Source organism: Argiope bruennichi, chromosome 1 (genome assembly GCF_947563725.1).
Source record: "Argiope bruennichi chromosome 1, qqArgBrue1.1, whole genome shotgun sequence".
NCBI classification, from domain to species: domain Eukaryota; kingdom Metazoa; phylum Arthropoda; class Arachnida; order Araneae; family Araneidae; genus Argiope; species Argiope bruennichi.
In genome coordinates, this window is record NC_079151.1 from 37,556,240 (window position 1) to 37,574,704 (window position 18,465).

Consider the following 18,465-nt stretch of genomic DNA (forward strand, 5'->3'; position numbering starts at 1 on the left):
AAAAATCTTTAATGTATGAGACAGAAATCGCCTTTATTATTTATTGAAGAAAGACAATTGTTAAATGTAAACAGACCATCATCGAATTTTAGATTATTTCATTGAACGTTTTTACAGTTGTATTGATTTAACGCTCCTCGCAACTAGTTAATTTAGCTGCAAAATATTATTAGAAATACTCTAGAAGTGGTTCAAAGTATCACCAAAAGAACATTTATTCAGAGAAAAGACCATATAAAAGAAATCAAGAAATAGAATTCAAACAGAAATTTTAATCGAAAGCAAAAGTAGATTTAACCATCGCCAAATGGGTAATAACTAAGATTTGCCTACACGAAAATTGATCCGTATATTCCCAAACATTTATCTTACAAAAATAATCTCTGTATTATCTTCAGACTCAAAAAAATTCCTATTTAATGATATCAGTTTCGTTTCTGTAGAATTCAATAATATTTTAAATCAATTTGATAAATTATATGTAAAAAAGTTTTTTAAATGCTATGATGGAATTAAAATTCATCCATCAAAACATTCAGTTGAGTGTTTTTCCAACAATTCATTCATTCCATAGTAAGATTTTCATTTTTGCTTTTATTTTGAAACTAGCCGCCTTTGGCGACCAGCCGGTTCCCCAGTATTACCGCTCGCTACAATTTTCAATTAAATATTTTAAGTAACTGGTCTCTTAATAGCTTCTCAAACAAAACATTTTTAATATTCAAATTTTGATAGTCATACCAAACTTGTACTGTTGTTTAGATCGTTTCGTTCAATTTACTATATATATTTTGCTAATTTGTTGTCATTTCCGGTAAAACTTCAACTTTAATTTAAAGTGGAAATGCTGAAATTGCAATTAATGTAAAGATATTTTTTAATGAAACCAAGCGTTTTATTTTATTTATCATTTTTGTTGTTATTTATTTATTATTATTATTATTGAATATGAGTACTGCAAACAGAATCGTTCGGTATTTAAGTCTTATGTGAACTACAAAATATTTTTCATAATTTGCGTAATATCTCAAAGAATAATTCAACAAACATTTCTCAGATTCAGCATAAAATTCAGTTTTTAGTTTTGCTTTCAAAAGGATTGAAATGAAATCAATAATAATATTTTGTTCCGGCCTATAAATATATTTCAAAAATTATGAAGTCTAAATTTTATGCAGTAAGGTATCATATTCTGAGAAATATTCTGGACACACCAAATTTTAAATAAATGAATGAATGTTTCTATTTCCCAAGATCAACTAAGACTTGTTTATGAAGTTTTGAATGTTAAAAATTTAGAAAAACTCAACATTTTCATAATCTTAGGCCAATTAATCTTGAGAAACCTGCGCGCTGATTGGCGTATTTTCTTTAAAACGATCAATGAAAAATCTAAAATTATCCTTTTTTTTTTGAATAGTGATATTCAAATTTTCATAAATCAGTCAGTTTAAGTGATTGATTTAGTTGATTGGAAATTAACTCTTTTTATTTAAAATATCAGTGTTTCAAGAACATTTTTCTAATCGTGATTTCCACAGCAGAAGCTTTATGTAAAATCAAAAATTCGTTATTTATTAGAGCATTTATTGAATCAAGTTACATAAAATATAATCATTTTCCATTTAGACCATTTTAGCAGATATGTGTCTTACTAAAGGTTTACAAATTGGCAGTGTGGCCCTGATTTGAATGGATATCCTGTTCATATTAAACAAAACTTGCCTTAAAATAAAACTGATTTATTGGATTAATAATATAGAGAGTGTAAAATATCATAAAATAATTTTTCTTGAATTTATTTTTTAGAAAAAATAATATTTCATATTTGTTTCATTTCCTACAGACGTGTGCCGAAAATTATATTTTTGCAGATTTCATTTCCAAAAAGATTTAATTTCTTTTTAATTGGAGCTTTAATCAATGTGATGGCAACACTTTGAAAAAAGCTAATTTTTTCCCATGAATGCGAAACGTGCTCGTGCAGCTTAAATTTTATTTTTATTTTGTACTAAAAAAATTGTTAAAAAATATAGTTAAAGTATTTATTTAAAAATTTATTAAAAATAGAAATTTAATTTTAAGGTTAAAACATTGGTATCATTTAAAAGATAAATTTTTGATCTTTAACTTCATGTAAAAATCTTTTTTGTGCGGTAATATTTTCGGAAGTTATAGCAGAAATACGCCAAAATTTCACTTAATTTTTAAATAATTAAAATTCTAATTAAAAATTCGAAAAATAACCCCCAGGTGCACATTCCCGGCCTCCAAGGTATGCACGTGCCAAATTTGGTAGTTGTAGGTTGAATGGTCTGGCCTGTAGAGCGCCAACACACACACACACACATTGAGCTTTATTATAAGTATAGATATAGATATGTAACCTTTTTGATTTATAGCATTCAAAACAAATTCAGATAATTCAATTGAATCCCCGTTTTTCAATAGTGTCATATAACAGGGTGAAATGTTTTTTTTAAAAATACAGTCCATAAACCATTTAAAAAAACCAATAATTTGAGTGAATGAACTGGTCGCCAAAGGTGGTTAGTATTTAATAAAAGTTTACAAGCATCCTAAGGAATACAGCGGGAAACATTTGACTTTTATAAACAAAAATTGACAGAGATATAAAGTGGTTACAGTCTTATTCTGATTAGAAAAGAAATGCTTACAGAATAACCTTGAATGCATGTAGCACAGACCATTACACAATATTGTGCTATGTTATATATTAATCAATAATTCACAATATTATATAATATTTTAAATATTGATCTAAGTCCTACAATATTGTACAGCATTTCTGTGCTACTAGGGAATGTAACACAGTAATAATTTTATTATGAAATAGTTGCGTTATTAAATTTTCTTTAGTCCACCAGATGGCGCAACGAATGTATAAATAGTGATTTTGTATTTGATTGTTATAAAAATGGCGTCAACAAAGTATTGTGAAAATAGCCTCAAGCACGTCCTCGCTCATCCAATATTAAACACTAGCTTTTTTTTTCGAGGTAACATAATAAACAAAGTGTTGAGTGTATCAGTGTATTCAACGACAGTTGAATACACTGATTAACGAAAAATTGAAACAGTCACCTGACAAATTTTAATAGAATTTTTTACAATATTTTCTTATAATCTAGGAAAGATTTTGCAAATGCTCGCCAAGGCTGGGGATCATTGATCCGGAGTCAGAGCAGCATCCAATAGAGTTGTCCGTAAAACTAGCTTTCCTGCGATGGAACCGACTGTGCTGGAAGGCAACATTACAGATTCGTAATAATATTAAACAATAAATTATTTGTAGGAAGATTATTATTACATACGATTTTCGCTTATCTTGGTGGAGGGAATGGAATAAAAAATGGGAAAAATTATAAAATTAAAATAATATTGAATTGTTTCTGTTCTTGACATGATCAATTAGGCAACAACTCTTTTTTTTTTTTTTTTTAATTATTGCTGCGCCTTTTACCGCTTGACTCAATTTTATCTTACAATTTTGCACTGCTTTATATTTAACATTTCCAAATAACATATCATGCATCTTTTTAATGACTTGTTATGGTAAGTATAATATTCAGACGATTGTAAATGCCACTTTATATTTCATTTGATTTCATTTTCTGTTACTATATTTGTTTTTGTTGTCTAAATTTTTGTAAAAAAGTACGCAAGAAGCTTGTAATATATTCTAAAGTTGGTTAAATGTATTTAAAGAATTTTATTTAATGTGTTAAACGACATTTATTGCTTCTCAAGAGCAATAAGGAAGCAACAAGCTCATAGAATCAAATTATATTTCGTTGTAAAACTAAACTGCGCGATACATAGTTTTCGCAATTTCTGTCAAATCGTTCCAAACCGTAGAAAACTCGCCAAATATTTAGATTACCATATTTAGCAATTTATTGCCTTTAAAAAGTTACAAGTTGGCGATTGTACTGCATTATTTGGTTTAATCTATTTACTCTTTATAAGTTTATGAATTTTTATTGCATTTCTTACATATATTTCATCGCAATAATTTCGATATTTGCATTTAGTAAATATCATAATATTTCAGGACTTGAATAAATATATTAAAAAGTTACTTGCTTGTGAGAACTTTGACAAAAGAAAGGCAAATGAAATGTTCGGTTTTCAATTTTAAGTTTATGTTCAAAGAGCAATACAAAAACATTATTCATTATTGTTATCTTTTTAGGATAAGAAACTATCAATCCATAAGTAAACAATGTGCAAAAACACCTATATAATTTTTCTGAATCTATATAATAATAAAATATAAAATATACATTGTATTTAGAGAGCGCTAATGCTGCTGCAACTAAAACACAAATGAACTTAACCAAATTAGAAATAAATATTAAGTTAATAGTCAAAGAATCAAAAAGAAAGATTAACTGAATCCGGCCCGAAGACTTTTTCAAGGGTCACCCTCAGGCAAGGATTCAAACCAGGGATTTTTTCTGTGAGGGGTCTGACTTTTCGTCCAACAAATTGACCCCTCGTGACCCGAAAATCCCAGAAAATTGAGATTTTAGAGATAAATTAGTATCACAAGATTAAAACAAGTAAAAACACTAGCAAAAAACAAACCAAATAAGACCACAGCAAATCAAACCACAAGATACATGAAAAAAAGTAATATAAACACAAGGCAAATTACTTACAAAATGAAAGTACAAATCTGAAGAAAACTACTTGAGGTTAAAACGTGCTATTGTAGATGTATTTCGTTGAACTAAACTAAGATTTAATTTTTCCACGTTTACAGCTATATCCGCCTCCCACGTTTCGTCATAATGTATCGTCATCAAACTTGAAGCGCCATCTATTGAATTAAAACTCAAAGCTAACAAACCAGAGGAAGTCAGAAATTAAACAGACCCTCTCTTATCAAAACTTCTATATTGCAAAAGTTTTTGGGAAATTCGTTAATAGTTAAATTTTTAATGAGATTGTTTGTTGCTAAGATATAAGAGCTTTTATTATTGCAAATTTTTTTAATTCTGTTAAATTGTGAAAATATCAAATTTTTGAAAATTTTAGAGTTTAAATTAGAATGGTAGTTACTAAGTTTAATTATTTTAAAGTTAAATTCATCCCTTTTATCATAAATACCTATCAAAGTTTTTCCATTGTCAATTTCTATATTTAAATCTAAATAATTAGCTTTAAGTTGATTTTCGTTTGTTTGAGTTAAAACTAATTCTTTTGGGTAACAATTAATAATATCATTAGGATTATCCACATTTAACAAAATTAAGTCATCTATATATCTCCAGCCTATTATTAAGTTAAGTTTAATTATTTCTTTTTCATAATAATGTAGGAAAATATTGGCTAACGCACTTGAAAAAGCTGTTCCCATTGGAATTCCTTTTTCTTGTTTATAAAAATTTATTCCGTTAAAAACATAGTTTTCTTTAATATTAAATTTACATAACTCTAACCAATTAGTTTTTGTAATAATATCTCTATTTAAATATTCTTCATATATATTAGTACAGACATCTATTAACTTTTCATGAGGTAGATTAGTGTATAAATTTTCAAAATCATAAGTATTAAGCTTATTAAAATTGTTATCCTTTAGAAAGTCCAAAATATCTTTGTTACTATTGATAATAAAATTATCTTCCTCTTTAATTTTGTTTAGGACAATTTTTAAGTATTTAAAGAAATGTTTTCCCGTATAGTAATTGTAACTGCCAGTGCTACAAGTTACGAATCTAAAATTTATTGGTTTTTTATGAAATTTTATTGTTGGGAAGAGGTAAGGGTAGTTTAAAGAGCAAGTTTTTATTTTAATTTTTTTAGCGAAAGCTAGCATCCTTTTATCCAATTCTTTTTTCCCGGTGTTAATTAATTTGTAAGTTGAATTAGAGTTATATTCCTTAGTTAGAAGTTCTTTATAATAATATTTACAAATTAAACCGAAATTATTTGCCGATCTAATTTAAACTCTAAAATTTTCAAAAATTTGATATTTTCACAATTTAACAGAATTAAAAAAATTTGCAATAATAAAAGCTCTTATATCTTAGCAACAAACAATCTCATTAAGAATTTCCCAAAAACTTTTGCAATATAGAAGTTTTGATAAGAGAGGGTCTGTTTAATTTCTGACTTCCTCTGGTTTGTTAGCTTTGAGTTTTAATTCAATAGATGGCGCTTCAAGTTTGATGACGATACATTATGACGAAACGTGGGAGGCGGATATAGCTGTAAACGTGGAAAAATTAAATCTTAGTTTAGTTCAACGAAATACATCTACAATAGCACGTTTTAACCTCAAGTAGTTTTCTTCAGATTTGTACTTTCATTTTGTAAGTAATTTGCCTTGTGTTTATATTACTTTTTTTTTTCATGTATCTTGTGGTTTGATTTGCTGTGGTCTTATTTGGTTTGTTTTTTGCTAGTGTTTTTACTTGTTTTAATCTTGTGATACTAATTTATCTCTAAAACCTCAATTTTCTGGGATTTTCGGGTCACGAGGGGTCAATTTGTTGGACGAAAAGTCAGACCCCTCACAGAAAAAATCCCTGGTTTGAATCCTTGCCTGAGGGTGACCCTTGAAAAAGTCTTCGGGCCGGATTCAGTTAATCTTTCTTTTTGATTCTTTGACTATTAACTTAATATTTATTTCTAATTTGGTTAAGTTCATTTGTGTTTTAGTTGCAGCAGCATTAGCGCTCTCTAAATACAATGTATATTTTATATTTTATTATTATATAGATTCAGAAAAATTATATAGGTGTTTTTGCACATTGTTTACTTATGGATTGATAGTTTCTTATTCTTGCATCTAGTTGGAATTAAGCTGCATTTGCGCTTTTCCACTAAATGCATCCTTTAATAATAAAAATTCTCCCTTTTTTTGGATTTGATTCGAAATTTCCGGATTGTTGAGGCAAGGAGAGTTTTTTTTCTTTTAGGTACCATTAAAATAAATTATGCAAAGGTCAATGAAAGAATTTCTCATAGCGCATGGCCCGTCGCGCGCTTTACCAAGGGGCACTGTGGATAGCTTTGTGCTTGGAGCATCCATGGACAAAAAGTTACTTGCACAATTGTTTCGTTTAAAAAAATTTAAAAATACTAAAAAATATCGAATTTGTAATAACAAAAAATGTAAGACATGTCCACTTGCTAATAAAGAACAAATTAATAACGAAATTTCAAATCTAGAATTGTTCTGTAAAAATAAAAATCTTATTTATTTATTAAATTGCAAAGAATGTAATTTGAATTACATAGGACAAACCAGTACTGAACTAAATAAACGAGTAAATGGCCACAGATCTGCCATTAAAAACTTTAGTAAAAATGAGTCTTTTGATTATGAGCTACTACACTTCCAATGTCATAATTTTGATAACATTAATATTTACATTCTGGAAGATAATATTATTGATTTAAATAAAAGATTAGATTTGGAAAATATTTATATATGTAATTTAAAAACTTTGTTTCCTTATGGACTCAATAGTAAATTAAATGGAGAAGGTTACGGGGATTTGGATAACATTTGTATTTATAACAAACTTAACATCTTTAAAGACTTTCTAGATAATGAAAACAAAAGTAAAAGATTTAAGAGAGGAAAAGGTAGAGGCGGCAATTTTGATATAGTAACTGAGGATTTTCAAAATTTGTGTAATTTGGAACATAATAATGAAAATATTCTTAAAATTAAGAAATATCTATTTGGCTTTAGAAAAAATAAAATTAGATGGTTTATTAATAACAAATTTGAAGATTTAAAGTTTGAAAATTCATTCACTAAATACATAATTCTAGATCTTATCAAATTCAAGCTTAATATAGGAAAAAACGATTTACTATTTAAAACTAAAAGTAATTTAAATAAAGAATACTGTGTAGTGAGATTTTTGGATATTTGCTTCGAAAACCTAAAGTTACCTAAAGTTATGCACAACAATAAAGAATTTTTTCCTTTAAAGGATAATGCAATAGCTTCAATAGCATTTAGTTATTCAGCAACTTTAAGAAAAAGAATCTGTAACTATAATTACTATAGCAAAAATTTAAATAAGATAGACAAGACAGACTGTAATTGTAATAAAGATATTTATAAAGATTATATAGATGCTGACAAAGGACATATTATAACAGGGAATTTAAAAATTATAGATTCTAACTCTTTAAGAGATTTAATGGAAAGGGGCACGAAATTTAGATTAAGAGAAAAAGTTAACATTAAAAAAATCTTAATTTCTATCGGACAAGATTTGGATATTTTTATTTCCAAATTATCTAGGAAATACCATTGGCCTCCAGAAGGTTTCAGAGAATGGAAAGTAAGGATTTTAGAAGACATTAAAACAGAATTTAATGCAGACAACGTTAGAACTAAAGAACGAGGAATTTATTTCAACAAAACTTTGAAAAAAGAAATAAAAAATTTAAAAGAGAGGTTTGTTATTACAGTAATAGATAAATCGGCAAATAATTTCGGTTTAATTTGTAAATATTATTATAAAGAACTTCTAACTAAGGAATATAACTCTAATTCAACTTACAAATTAATTAACACCGGGAAAAAAGAATTGGATAAAAGGATGCTAGCTTTCGCTAAAAAAATTAAAATAAAAACTTGCTCTTTAAACTACCCTTACCTCTTCCCAACAATAAAATTTCATAAAAAACCAATAAATTTTAGATTCGTAACTTGTAGCACTGGCAGTTACAATTACTATACGGGAAAACATTTCTTTAAATACTTAAAAATTGTCCTAAACAAAATTAAAGAGGAAGATAATTTTATTATCAATAGTAACAAAGATATTTTGGACTTTCTAAAGGATAACAATTTTAATAAGCTTAATACTTATGATTTTGAAAATTTATACACTAATCTACCTCATGAAAAGTTAATAGATGTCTGTACTAATATATATGAAGAATATTTAAATAGAGATATTATTACAAAAACTAATTGGTTAGAGTTATGTAAATTTAATATTAAAGAAAACTATGTTTTTAACGGAATAAATTTTTATAAACAAGAAAAAGGAATTCCAATGGGAACAGCTTTTTCAAGTGCGTTAGCCAATATTTTCCTACATTATTATGAAAAAGAAATAATTAAACTTAACTTAATAATAGGCTGGAGATATATAGATGACTTAATTTTGTTAAATGTGGATAATCCTAATGATATTATTAATTGTTACCCAAAAGAATTAGTTTTAACTCAAACAAACGAAAATCAACTTAAAGCTAATTATTTAGATTTAAATATAGAAATTGACAATGGAAAAACTTTGATAGGTATTTATGATAAAAGGGATGAATTTAACTTTAAAATAATTAAACTTAGTAACTACCATTCTAATTTAAACTCTAAAATTTTCAAAAATTTGATATTTTCACAATTTAACAGAATTAAAAAAATTTGCAATAATAAAAGCTCTTATATCTTAGCAACAAACAATCTCATTAAAAATTTAACTATTAACGAATTTCCCAAAAACTTTTGCAATATAGAAGTTTTGATAAGAGAGGGTCTGTTTAATTTCTGACTTCCTCTGGTTTGTTAGCTTTGAGTTTTAATTCAATAGATGGCGCTTCAAGTTTGATGACGATACATTATGACGAAACGTGGGAGGCGGATATAGCTGTAAACGTGGAAAAATTAAATCTTAGTTTAGTTCAACGAAATACATCTACAATAGCACGTTTTAACCTCAAGTAGTTTTCTTCAGATTTGTACTTTCATTTTGTAAGTAATTTGCCTTGTGTTTATATTACTTTTTTTCATGTATCTTGTGGTTTGATTTGCTGTGGTCTTATTTGGTTTGTTTTTTGCTAGTGTTTTTACTTGTTTTAATCTTGTGATACTAATTTATCTCTAAAACCTCAATTTTCTGGGATTTTCGGGTCACGAGGGGTCAATTTGTTGGACGAAAAGTCAGACCCCTCACAGAAAAAATCCCTGGTTTGAATCCTTGCCTGAGGGTGACCCTTGAAAAAGTCTTCGGGCCGGATTCAGTTAATCTTTCTTTTTGATTCTTTGACTATTAACTTAATATTTATTTCTAATTTGGTTATCTTTTTAGGATGCTATTTAAAAGGCTCGAGTGCCTGTTCTAAGAAACAAGATTTAACCAGCACACAAGAAAGACCGTCCAAAGATTTGCATCTGAATGCGATACTAATTTATCGCAGATGTTTTTAGTGAAGGGAAGTTTATATATTAATTTTTAATTTCACATACCATCTCAGGTATCTCATAATAAACATGGAGATAAGATGCCACAGCTTTCATATTTGTGATAATTGGATATTGATTATAATAAAGTTCATGGCACATAGATAGTAGTAAAGCTCGTTTCTTATATTCAAATGGCAGAATAAAGAGCCGTAATATTTTTAATTCTTTGTAATAGTTCAAACGGTATCCATTCCATGTTATAAATATTTGCAGTTTCCGTAAATAAGATATATATATTTTCATACATAGATGTATATATATTTTTTCATTATTTTTCCTATCTCATGGTCCCCAACCACGAGGATGATGTGAATTGTGTGTATATATATATATAAGAAATAATCAAAATACAAACATTATGTTTCAAACAAATTTATTTCTGAAATAAACTAAAAAAGATACAATTGTATTTAGAGAGCGCTAATGCTACTACTACTAAAACACAGATGAACTTAACCAAATTAGTAAGAATATTATGTTAATAAAAACAAAAGGAATCAAAATAGAAATGATGAATCCAGCCTTTAGACTTTCTCAAGGGTCACCCTCAGGCAGGGATTCAAACAAGGGATTTTTTCTGTGAGGGGTCTGACTTTCGTCCAACAATATTGACCCCTCGTGATCCGAAAATCCCCTGAAATTGAGACCTTAGAGATAAACCACTTTTCACAGAAATAAAACAATAAATTATAACCTCCAATTTAAGCGAAAATTACAATAATATAATATAAACTATAAAAAACACTCACAACCAAAAATCATTAAAACAAAAATGAAAGAACGTAACAGTAGCAAGTAAAACTTCTACAAAAAAGGCATCACGCCAAGCTATATTGATGCTTTCCAGGTTCTTAGCTGCAACTGCGTAAAGTGCTTCGTCACTCTAAGTAATAAATAATTGGAGGGTCTCAGCGCCATCTATTAAGTTAGCTAACATGTACCAGAAAGACTATTTTTAGTCCAGCAAACATATTAAAAAGAAGACAAACCCTCTCTTATTAAAACTTCTATATTGCAAAAGTTTCTGCGAAATTCATTAGTAATTAAGTTTTTTATGAAAGTATTTGTTGCTTCAATATAATGAATTTTGTTATTACAAACCCCTTTAATCCTGTTAAATTGCCAGAAAATTAAATTTTTGAAAATTTTAAAGTTTATATTAGAATGGTATTTACTAAGCTTAATTATTTTAAAGTTGAATTCATCCCTTTTATAGTATCGTTTATGGGTACTATAGTTTTTTTCCTTGTACATATCATCATTAGTATAATTTATTGCGATTATTTATATTTCAAAATTAAATTTCGCCTGTTGTGCGTTGTTGAAGTAAATGTATGATGTAGATAGTTGCTTTGAACTTTTAATTTTAATTTCTAAGTAAAATTTAATTATGCATTTTCTAGTACTTTCTAGTTTTAAGATTCAAAAATGGAATTAATTTGTTATTCAAGTACTTGTTGCAATTCATAGTTTTCCTAACTAACATGCATATATAGTAATAAATTAAATTCATTTTTACGCTAAAGGAATATAATCTCTTAATTTTTAGAAAGTCGTTATGTATAAAGCTTTTTTAACTGTTAAATGCGGGGGTCTGAATCAGTAACTTCAAACAAAGAGCACATGCATCAAAATTTATGCATCAAAATTTAATTCAATTAGTAATTTACTTTTTGCTCTGTTTTTTTTTTTTTTCATATTTTAAAATTTATTTCTTAATTGTTTGCAAAAACTTATCTACTTAATATAATTTGTGAATTTTCTCAGCAACTAAATTAAAGATGGTTGACATCAAGAAATTAAAATTAATGCGACTAATTATATGAATGAACCAGCAGGTCACCGAAGACGGCTAGATCATGTTCTGAAAATTATTTTAGACAAATTATTATTTGGGTTTAATAGCAATTACATTCTTTAATGCTCCCCGCCGTAAAGTTTCATATGATAGGAGTGTATTTGTGGATTACGGATTACAGAACAGAGGGAAGGCGATGATTGGATATTTGCAATGGGCGGTATCTGCAAATTTGCCTCTGTGAATAATAACAAATTTTATTACATTGTTTACTTATCTGCACAAGTATTAAAATCATAACATTTTATAACGATATACTACACTATAGAATTAAAAGTATTTGGACTCCAGTATGTTTTACTTATCCCACTGATACAACATTTGTTAATATGAAAAAGTGACACTTTCCTCTATTAGCAAAAAACATACGACATTTCATTGATGATTTTCGATATTCATATCTGGAAGCTACAGAATTGCTGAGCATTTTGTGCTAATAGAAGTTCGCTGTAAGCAATATTAATCTTATAATAATATTAAACTTAATATTATACGAAGGTATTCGATAATCTTCATTATTTACATTAAATTTTAATATTATCCAAAATATTTGCAATATTATGATGCTACTTGGGTTATTTTTAATAACATACTTTTTCGTTATATCAGTCACACACACACACACACACACACACACACACACACACACACACACACACACACACACACACACACACACACACACACACACACACACACACACACACAAAAAGCAGTGAACAGATAAGGCGTTTGCTTGCATAAATTATAAATTTTTCTCTTATCTTAAAACGGATATATGATGACAAGTACTGACAAATAAAAAAATATTTTTGGTTATAGAATGAATAATATTTTAATAAGAGCCGAATCCTTGCTGAAATTTATATTTGACAGCTATCATCGGTGTTACAGAAACACTTTATGGCTGTCGATTCAATTAAAATACACAACATTTGCTAAGAAAACAGAACAGTACAGTTCAGCTTTATTGTAAAACAACAAGACAACACACACACACACACACACACACACACACACACACACACACACACACACACACACATACATGGAAGCAGTAACATGTCACTAGGCAACGGCGCAATTGGAAACAATTATTCAACTCATTTTAGTTCCCAACATAAAGATTTCAATTAGTTACTTTTACAAAATAACATTCACCCTTATTTTATAAGAAGAAAACTTAATTATAAACTGCTTTATGAGCATTTATGACCTAATGTTTTCATTGAATCGACCAACAGCGAAGTTTCACATTTGCAGCATATTCACAATGGTATCTAATTCGTCTGAATATTTTCCCCAACGTTAAAAATAAAATAAAAGTCGTTTCATAGGGAAATCTTCCCAAAAATAATTTTAAGAATCACCAAGAAACAACTACATTTTGTAAATTCTTCCTGCATTCATAAAAAATTAATTACATGAATTTTCCATCAGCAATAATAATTTAAATTTATTATTAACTTCTCGTTGCAAAGCAATACTGGAGCTATTTTGGGATGGACGTCATAATTTTGAACCGCGGTCAGATGATGAAGACGATATCTGAGCTGGCACCCCCCTCTCCATACCACACTATACCAGCGGGAGGACGTTTGGCCCTGACGTATTTAAAGAGCAAAAGACCCCCTTACACGACGGTTGTTCGGTGGAAGCGGGTCTCGAACATGAAACCTAAAGGCTCAAGAGCCGAGACCTTACCACCATGCCACCGCGGCCTAATAATAATTTAAAAGGAACATTTTTTATCAGGAATAATTAGAATATGAATAAATTGTATAAAATAATAGACTTTATCTATAAATTATGTTTCATTTTCCAATGGGATTACACTCGAGAGATTCGAAGGACGATGGACAGGTCTACAGAGATTATCTCACATAATCTTACAGCTCTATCGATTATTCACATTAACCAGTTTTTAAAATTTTGCAGAGGAAATATTATACTTCATCTGACTCGCCTGAATTTTAATGAAACTCATCATATCACTTCTGCAAAAGTGAGTAATAGAATGAATTTTATAGGTTATTTAGCTTGTTCCTTCCTACGAAATATTTCTATAATGGCTTCGTATTTCAGAATTTCAATATTTTTTCGGCTTCTATTGCTTTACTTATGTTTAAGTGATGTGGATAAGAATATGCTTACAAAGAAAGAATCCAAATTTTTTATATCAGATTTCATGTTTTGAAACTTTTATTTGTAAGTAAATTTTGTCGAGATAGAATTTATACTGAAAGTTTAAAGATTTTAATTAATTCATTTTCTAGACGCCCTGCTATGAGATCCTTTCCCTGAAAAAAGTGAATGGCAAGTGAACGTATAGAGCTCCCCCCCCCCTTTTTCATGAACGGTTCACATAAACGGAACGGAATACTTAGCAGTTTCTAGCTACTATTCTTGAATTCCACATTGAATAGATGTGTATAGTGTTGGCAACGGAAGCCCATTTAGATTTTGGGGGGAAAAAAACTGAAACAAAAAAAAAGGAGAGGAGATCGGTTTTGAAAAGTTTATGCCCCAGCTAATTGCATTTTGCAGCTATATTTAATTAAAAATGGATGGTAAGATAAAAAAATTAAAGTATTTTAGTGCCATTATTTTTTTTAGTGAAATTATATACAATTTATGCTTTTAAAGATATTGTCACAATGGTTAATTGTTCTTTTAATTTTATTCTTAAATTAATGAAATTTGTTAAATTTCATAATACACCTTTTTTTTTAAATAAAACCTTTGCACATAATGATATATACTTAATTGTGTTACCTTCAAATTAGATTATAATCTCACTAAGAAATTTCTTGTTTTCTAGACTTTTCACAGATTTTGGAATAAACGCAATTTTGTGAAGGAATGTCATCTAAGCGCAAAACATTTTTTGTTGGTATTTTTTTCTAGTCAGCGGATATAAACATTTATTTTTCATTTACTATGATCTTTATTTGCTGTAAATATTTAATGCGTATCTCTTGTAATTCAACATCAAAATAAAAGTTTTTTGAATAAAAATATCAAACTATAAATTAGTTTATCAGTATTATTTCAAATTGATTTTTTAATGCGAATTTCTGTTCTAATTTTATAAATAATGCATTAATAATGTCTGCTTGATTTTATGTATATTTATTCCAAGTTTGAATTGCAAATTCTTGAAGTTGATGCGATTATTTTATTAGTTTTTGTGATGCACATGATTGTTTTTTTACACTCATAAACTAAATTTGTGCAACTGAATGAATTTATTTTTAGAACTTGTAAAACTTACTTGCTTATATCTCCAAATTGTTTTCATTTTTCTCTGACGTTTTTCAACAAATAGTACTTTCTAGAATGGTTTTATATTTTGAATTTCCATCTTGCATATTTAAAAAAATAAAAGTAAGGTATCCATATCTTTCTTTCATTTTAAAGTTTTATTTCTTTTGTAATCTTAACATATTTGTTATTTTTTAATTATTATAAAACAAATCATGAACTTATTTACTGTATTTAAATTCGCTTTACATTTACTAATCATACCAAACTGTATTAAAAATAAGAATCGAATTAAAGTAAAGTAAGCATTTCAAGTTTTTGTTCTTGAATTTCCAAACTGGTTTTTTGGAATTCCTTGAATAAGCTTTTCTAGGATTTTCATGATTTAATTGAAAAAATTTAAGTAAGGTTTAAAACATTTTTTATGAATTCAGCTTTGAAAGTTTTATAGACATTAGTTATAAAGAAAATTCTTCCTCTTTTAGTCAAATTTCAAAATTATTATATTTTAAAAATTAAGTTGATTATGTTTGTTTTATTTGGAAATCAAGTTGTAACTTTAGTTGGCGATAAATCCCCAAATGTGACAACCTATTGTATTATTTTCTAATAACCTTATTTTGATTAGTTGAAATTATCCCTGAACCAACAATCTTTATCGATTAAACAAACAATATTTTAACTTGTTTGGTTTATTTTTAAAAAACATTGCACAAGTTAGACAATAACATTGTGATTTCCGAGGGAAATGCTACAACAGCAGAGGATACATAATTAAAAAAACTATACAGTGAAACCGACTCCAAAATAAAACTACATTAGCAGACGATAGATAATGGAAAAACTATACTATGAAAGCTGACTCCAAAATAAAACTACATTAGCAGAGGATAGATATTTCAAAAGCTATACCGTGAAAGCCGAGACCAAAATAAAACTACATCTGCAGATAATAGATAATGGAAGAACTATACTGTGAAAGCCGACTCCAAAATAAAATTACATTAGCAGACTATAGAAATTTCAAAAGCTATACTGTGAAAGCCGACTCCAAAATAAAAAAAAGGATAAATCACCAATTTGTTGCCTATGCATTTGAGGCTTCAACAATTTGATGCCTTCAAATCGCCTCTAAACCCTCAAGCCAAAGCAATATCATGTTCTCGCATAATAATAATCGATTTTGCCTTTTTCTCTTCCTTTATGACAATGATATTTTATGATAAAAATTAAAACAGTTAAAAATTAAGGGCTGCTAGGAAATTGAGATAGAGAAATAATATAATTGGAAAATTACCATTAAACCATTAAAAATTTTATCAAAATAACACATCTTTATTTTAAGTTTAGGCAATAAAAGAAGTTGCAGTATGTTAAATCAAGCAAATTAATATTTCAACAAAAAAACTGTTTTGTTAAAAATCTGAAAAAAGAAAAAGCGAGTTATGTTTCGGTGAATTGTCATGCTACTGACATCAACTATTTATTTTCATTTTTATATTCTGCACAAATATAATTAATTTCAACCATCAAGCACTTCGAATATTAAAATAATACTCACTAGTAATTGTTTGTTCAAAAACAAATAATAATGCAGATAATAATCCTACTATTGAAGAATTTTAAGAGTATTATTTTAAATTTAACTTTTTTAGTTTTGTGGTGAGCTTTATTTATTTTTTTTTTTTTAATTTTCATTCTTCATTTTTCTGTAGAATGTTTTTAAATTAGCATATTTCATCTGCAGTAACACCAGTTTCAATTAGTTAGGAAGAATTTTTAATGGTTAAAATGATTTTTCTACAATGTACACTCCTTAAAGATTTTTTTTCAACGTTTAAAATATTTTGAGCATATTTAGCACAGATTTTTGGTTTATCCAAATCTTCATTCAGGATCATTTAATTTTTGATATTTAAACATTTTCATCCTTCAGAGCAATTTTTTGTGACAAATTCATGCACTTCTTTGTTATTTTGTATATCCTAGATGAATTTGATTAACCATTATACTTATCTTACAATACCTTTTCCTTTCATAAATATATCTGTGTCACAATAAAACATTTTATTCCTTGAAAGAAAATTTATTAATTTGTAGGTTCCAAGGATTGAATTTAATTACTACTTTTTGTTCCATTGTAATAATTCTAATTTAATGAATTTTCCTTCCCGCTTGAATGACCTTTTTTTTTAGCTAGTTTAACATACCTGTTGAACTCTTGACAATATGCCTACAGATGGTTGAGATTTATTATGTATGTATAATTACAATAGTAAACCACTATTGATCGAAGTCTAGTACCAATCTTAAAAAATCTGTGGCATAATGTGTATAAGAGTTTTTCAGTTATTAAGTTAGTTTTGTATTCAACCATGAAAGAAATGTTAAGTAATGCTATTTTTTAGCATTATTTATAATTAGCATATTTATAGTTATAATATAGCATTATCTATAATTAGCATAATTATAGTTGTAATATAGCATATAATGTAATAAATTATTTCTTTAATTTAGCATAAATTATAGGTTTAATTTGGTAACTAAAAATATATTGCAAATGTAATCTATTTGAAATAGTACCTTTAAAAATATTTGAGAATTAGATGGAGAACAAAAGTTTTGTGATGAGTTGATAATTTCTGGATTATCAATAGGAATTATTATAAGAATTGAATTAAAATTTTAAGAGATTAGAATTAAAAAATGTTTTCATTTTATTTATTTAGAAGTTCAAAGCTGGTGGGAAGTTCCAACAATTGCCCATTTCTGCTATGTATTTCGTGCTGCCTTCAATCTTTTTTACATTGAAATTGGGGTAAGAAAAATTCAAGCATTATTATGTAAAACTTTGTAAATGCTGTTTTTTTTTTTTTTTTTTTTAATATCCGATTTCTATTTCATTGATTGCAATAGGAATTGGAGGCAGCTATATTAAATATACAAGATCCTGAGATGTGTATGTCTTTAGAACAGATAATTACACGACTTTTGCAGGGCTGTTATGAAGAAAATGAAGTTACGTAAGTGAAAAATGCTTATACTTAGCCAGAATGATATTGTTTAAAATATTAAAAATGAATATGTA

At 27.6% G+C, this 18,465-nt stretch overlaps 1 protein-coding gene across 1 annotated transcript in view; it reads left to right on the forward strand.

The window, feature by feature from the left end:
- The first annotated feature begins 14,553 nt into the window (after nt 1-14,553).
- Nucleotides 14,554-18,465, forward strand: part of LOC129965358 (chromatin remodeling regulator CECR2-like) — a 31,278-nt gene continuing 27,366 nt past the window's right edge. The window contains exons 1-3 of the mRNA XM_056079190.1: nt 14,554-14,683; nt 18,107-18,195; nt 18,294-18,400. Of these exons, the coding sequence (XP_055935165.1) occupies nt 14,677-14,683; nt 18,107-18,195; nt 18,294-18,400 (203 nt within the window). The 5' untranslated portion in view covers nt 14,554-14,676. The remainder of the gene's footprint in view (nt 14,684-18,106; nt 18,196-18,293; nt 18,401-18,465) is intronic.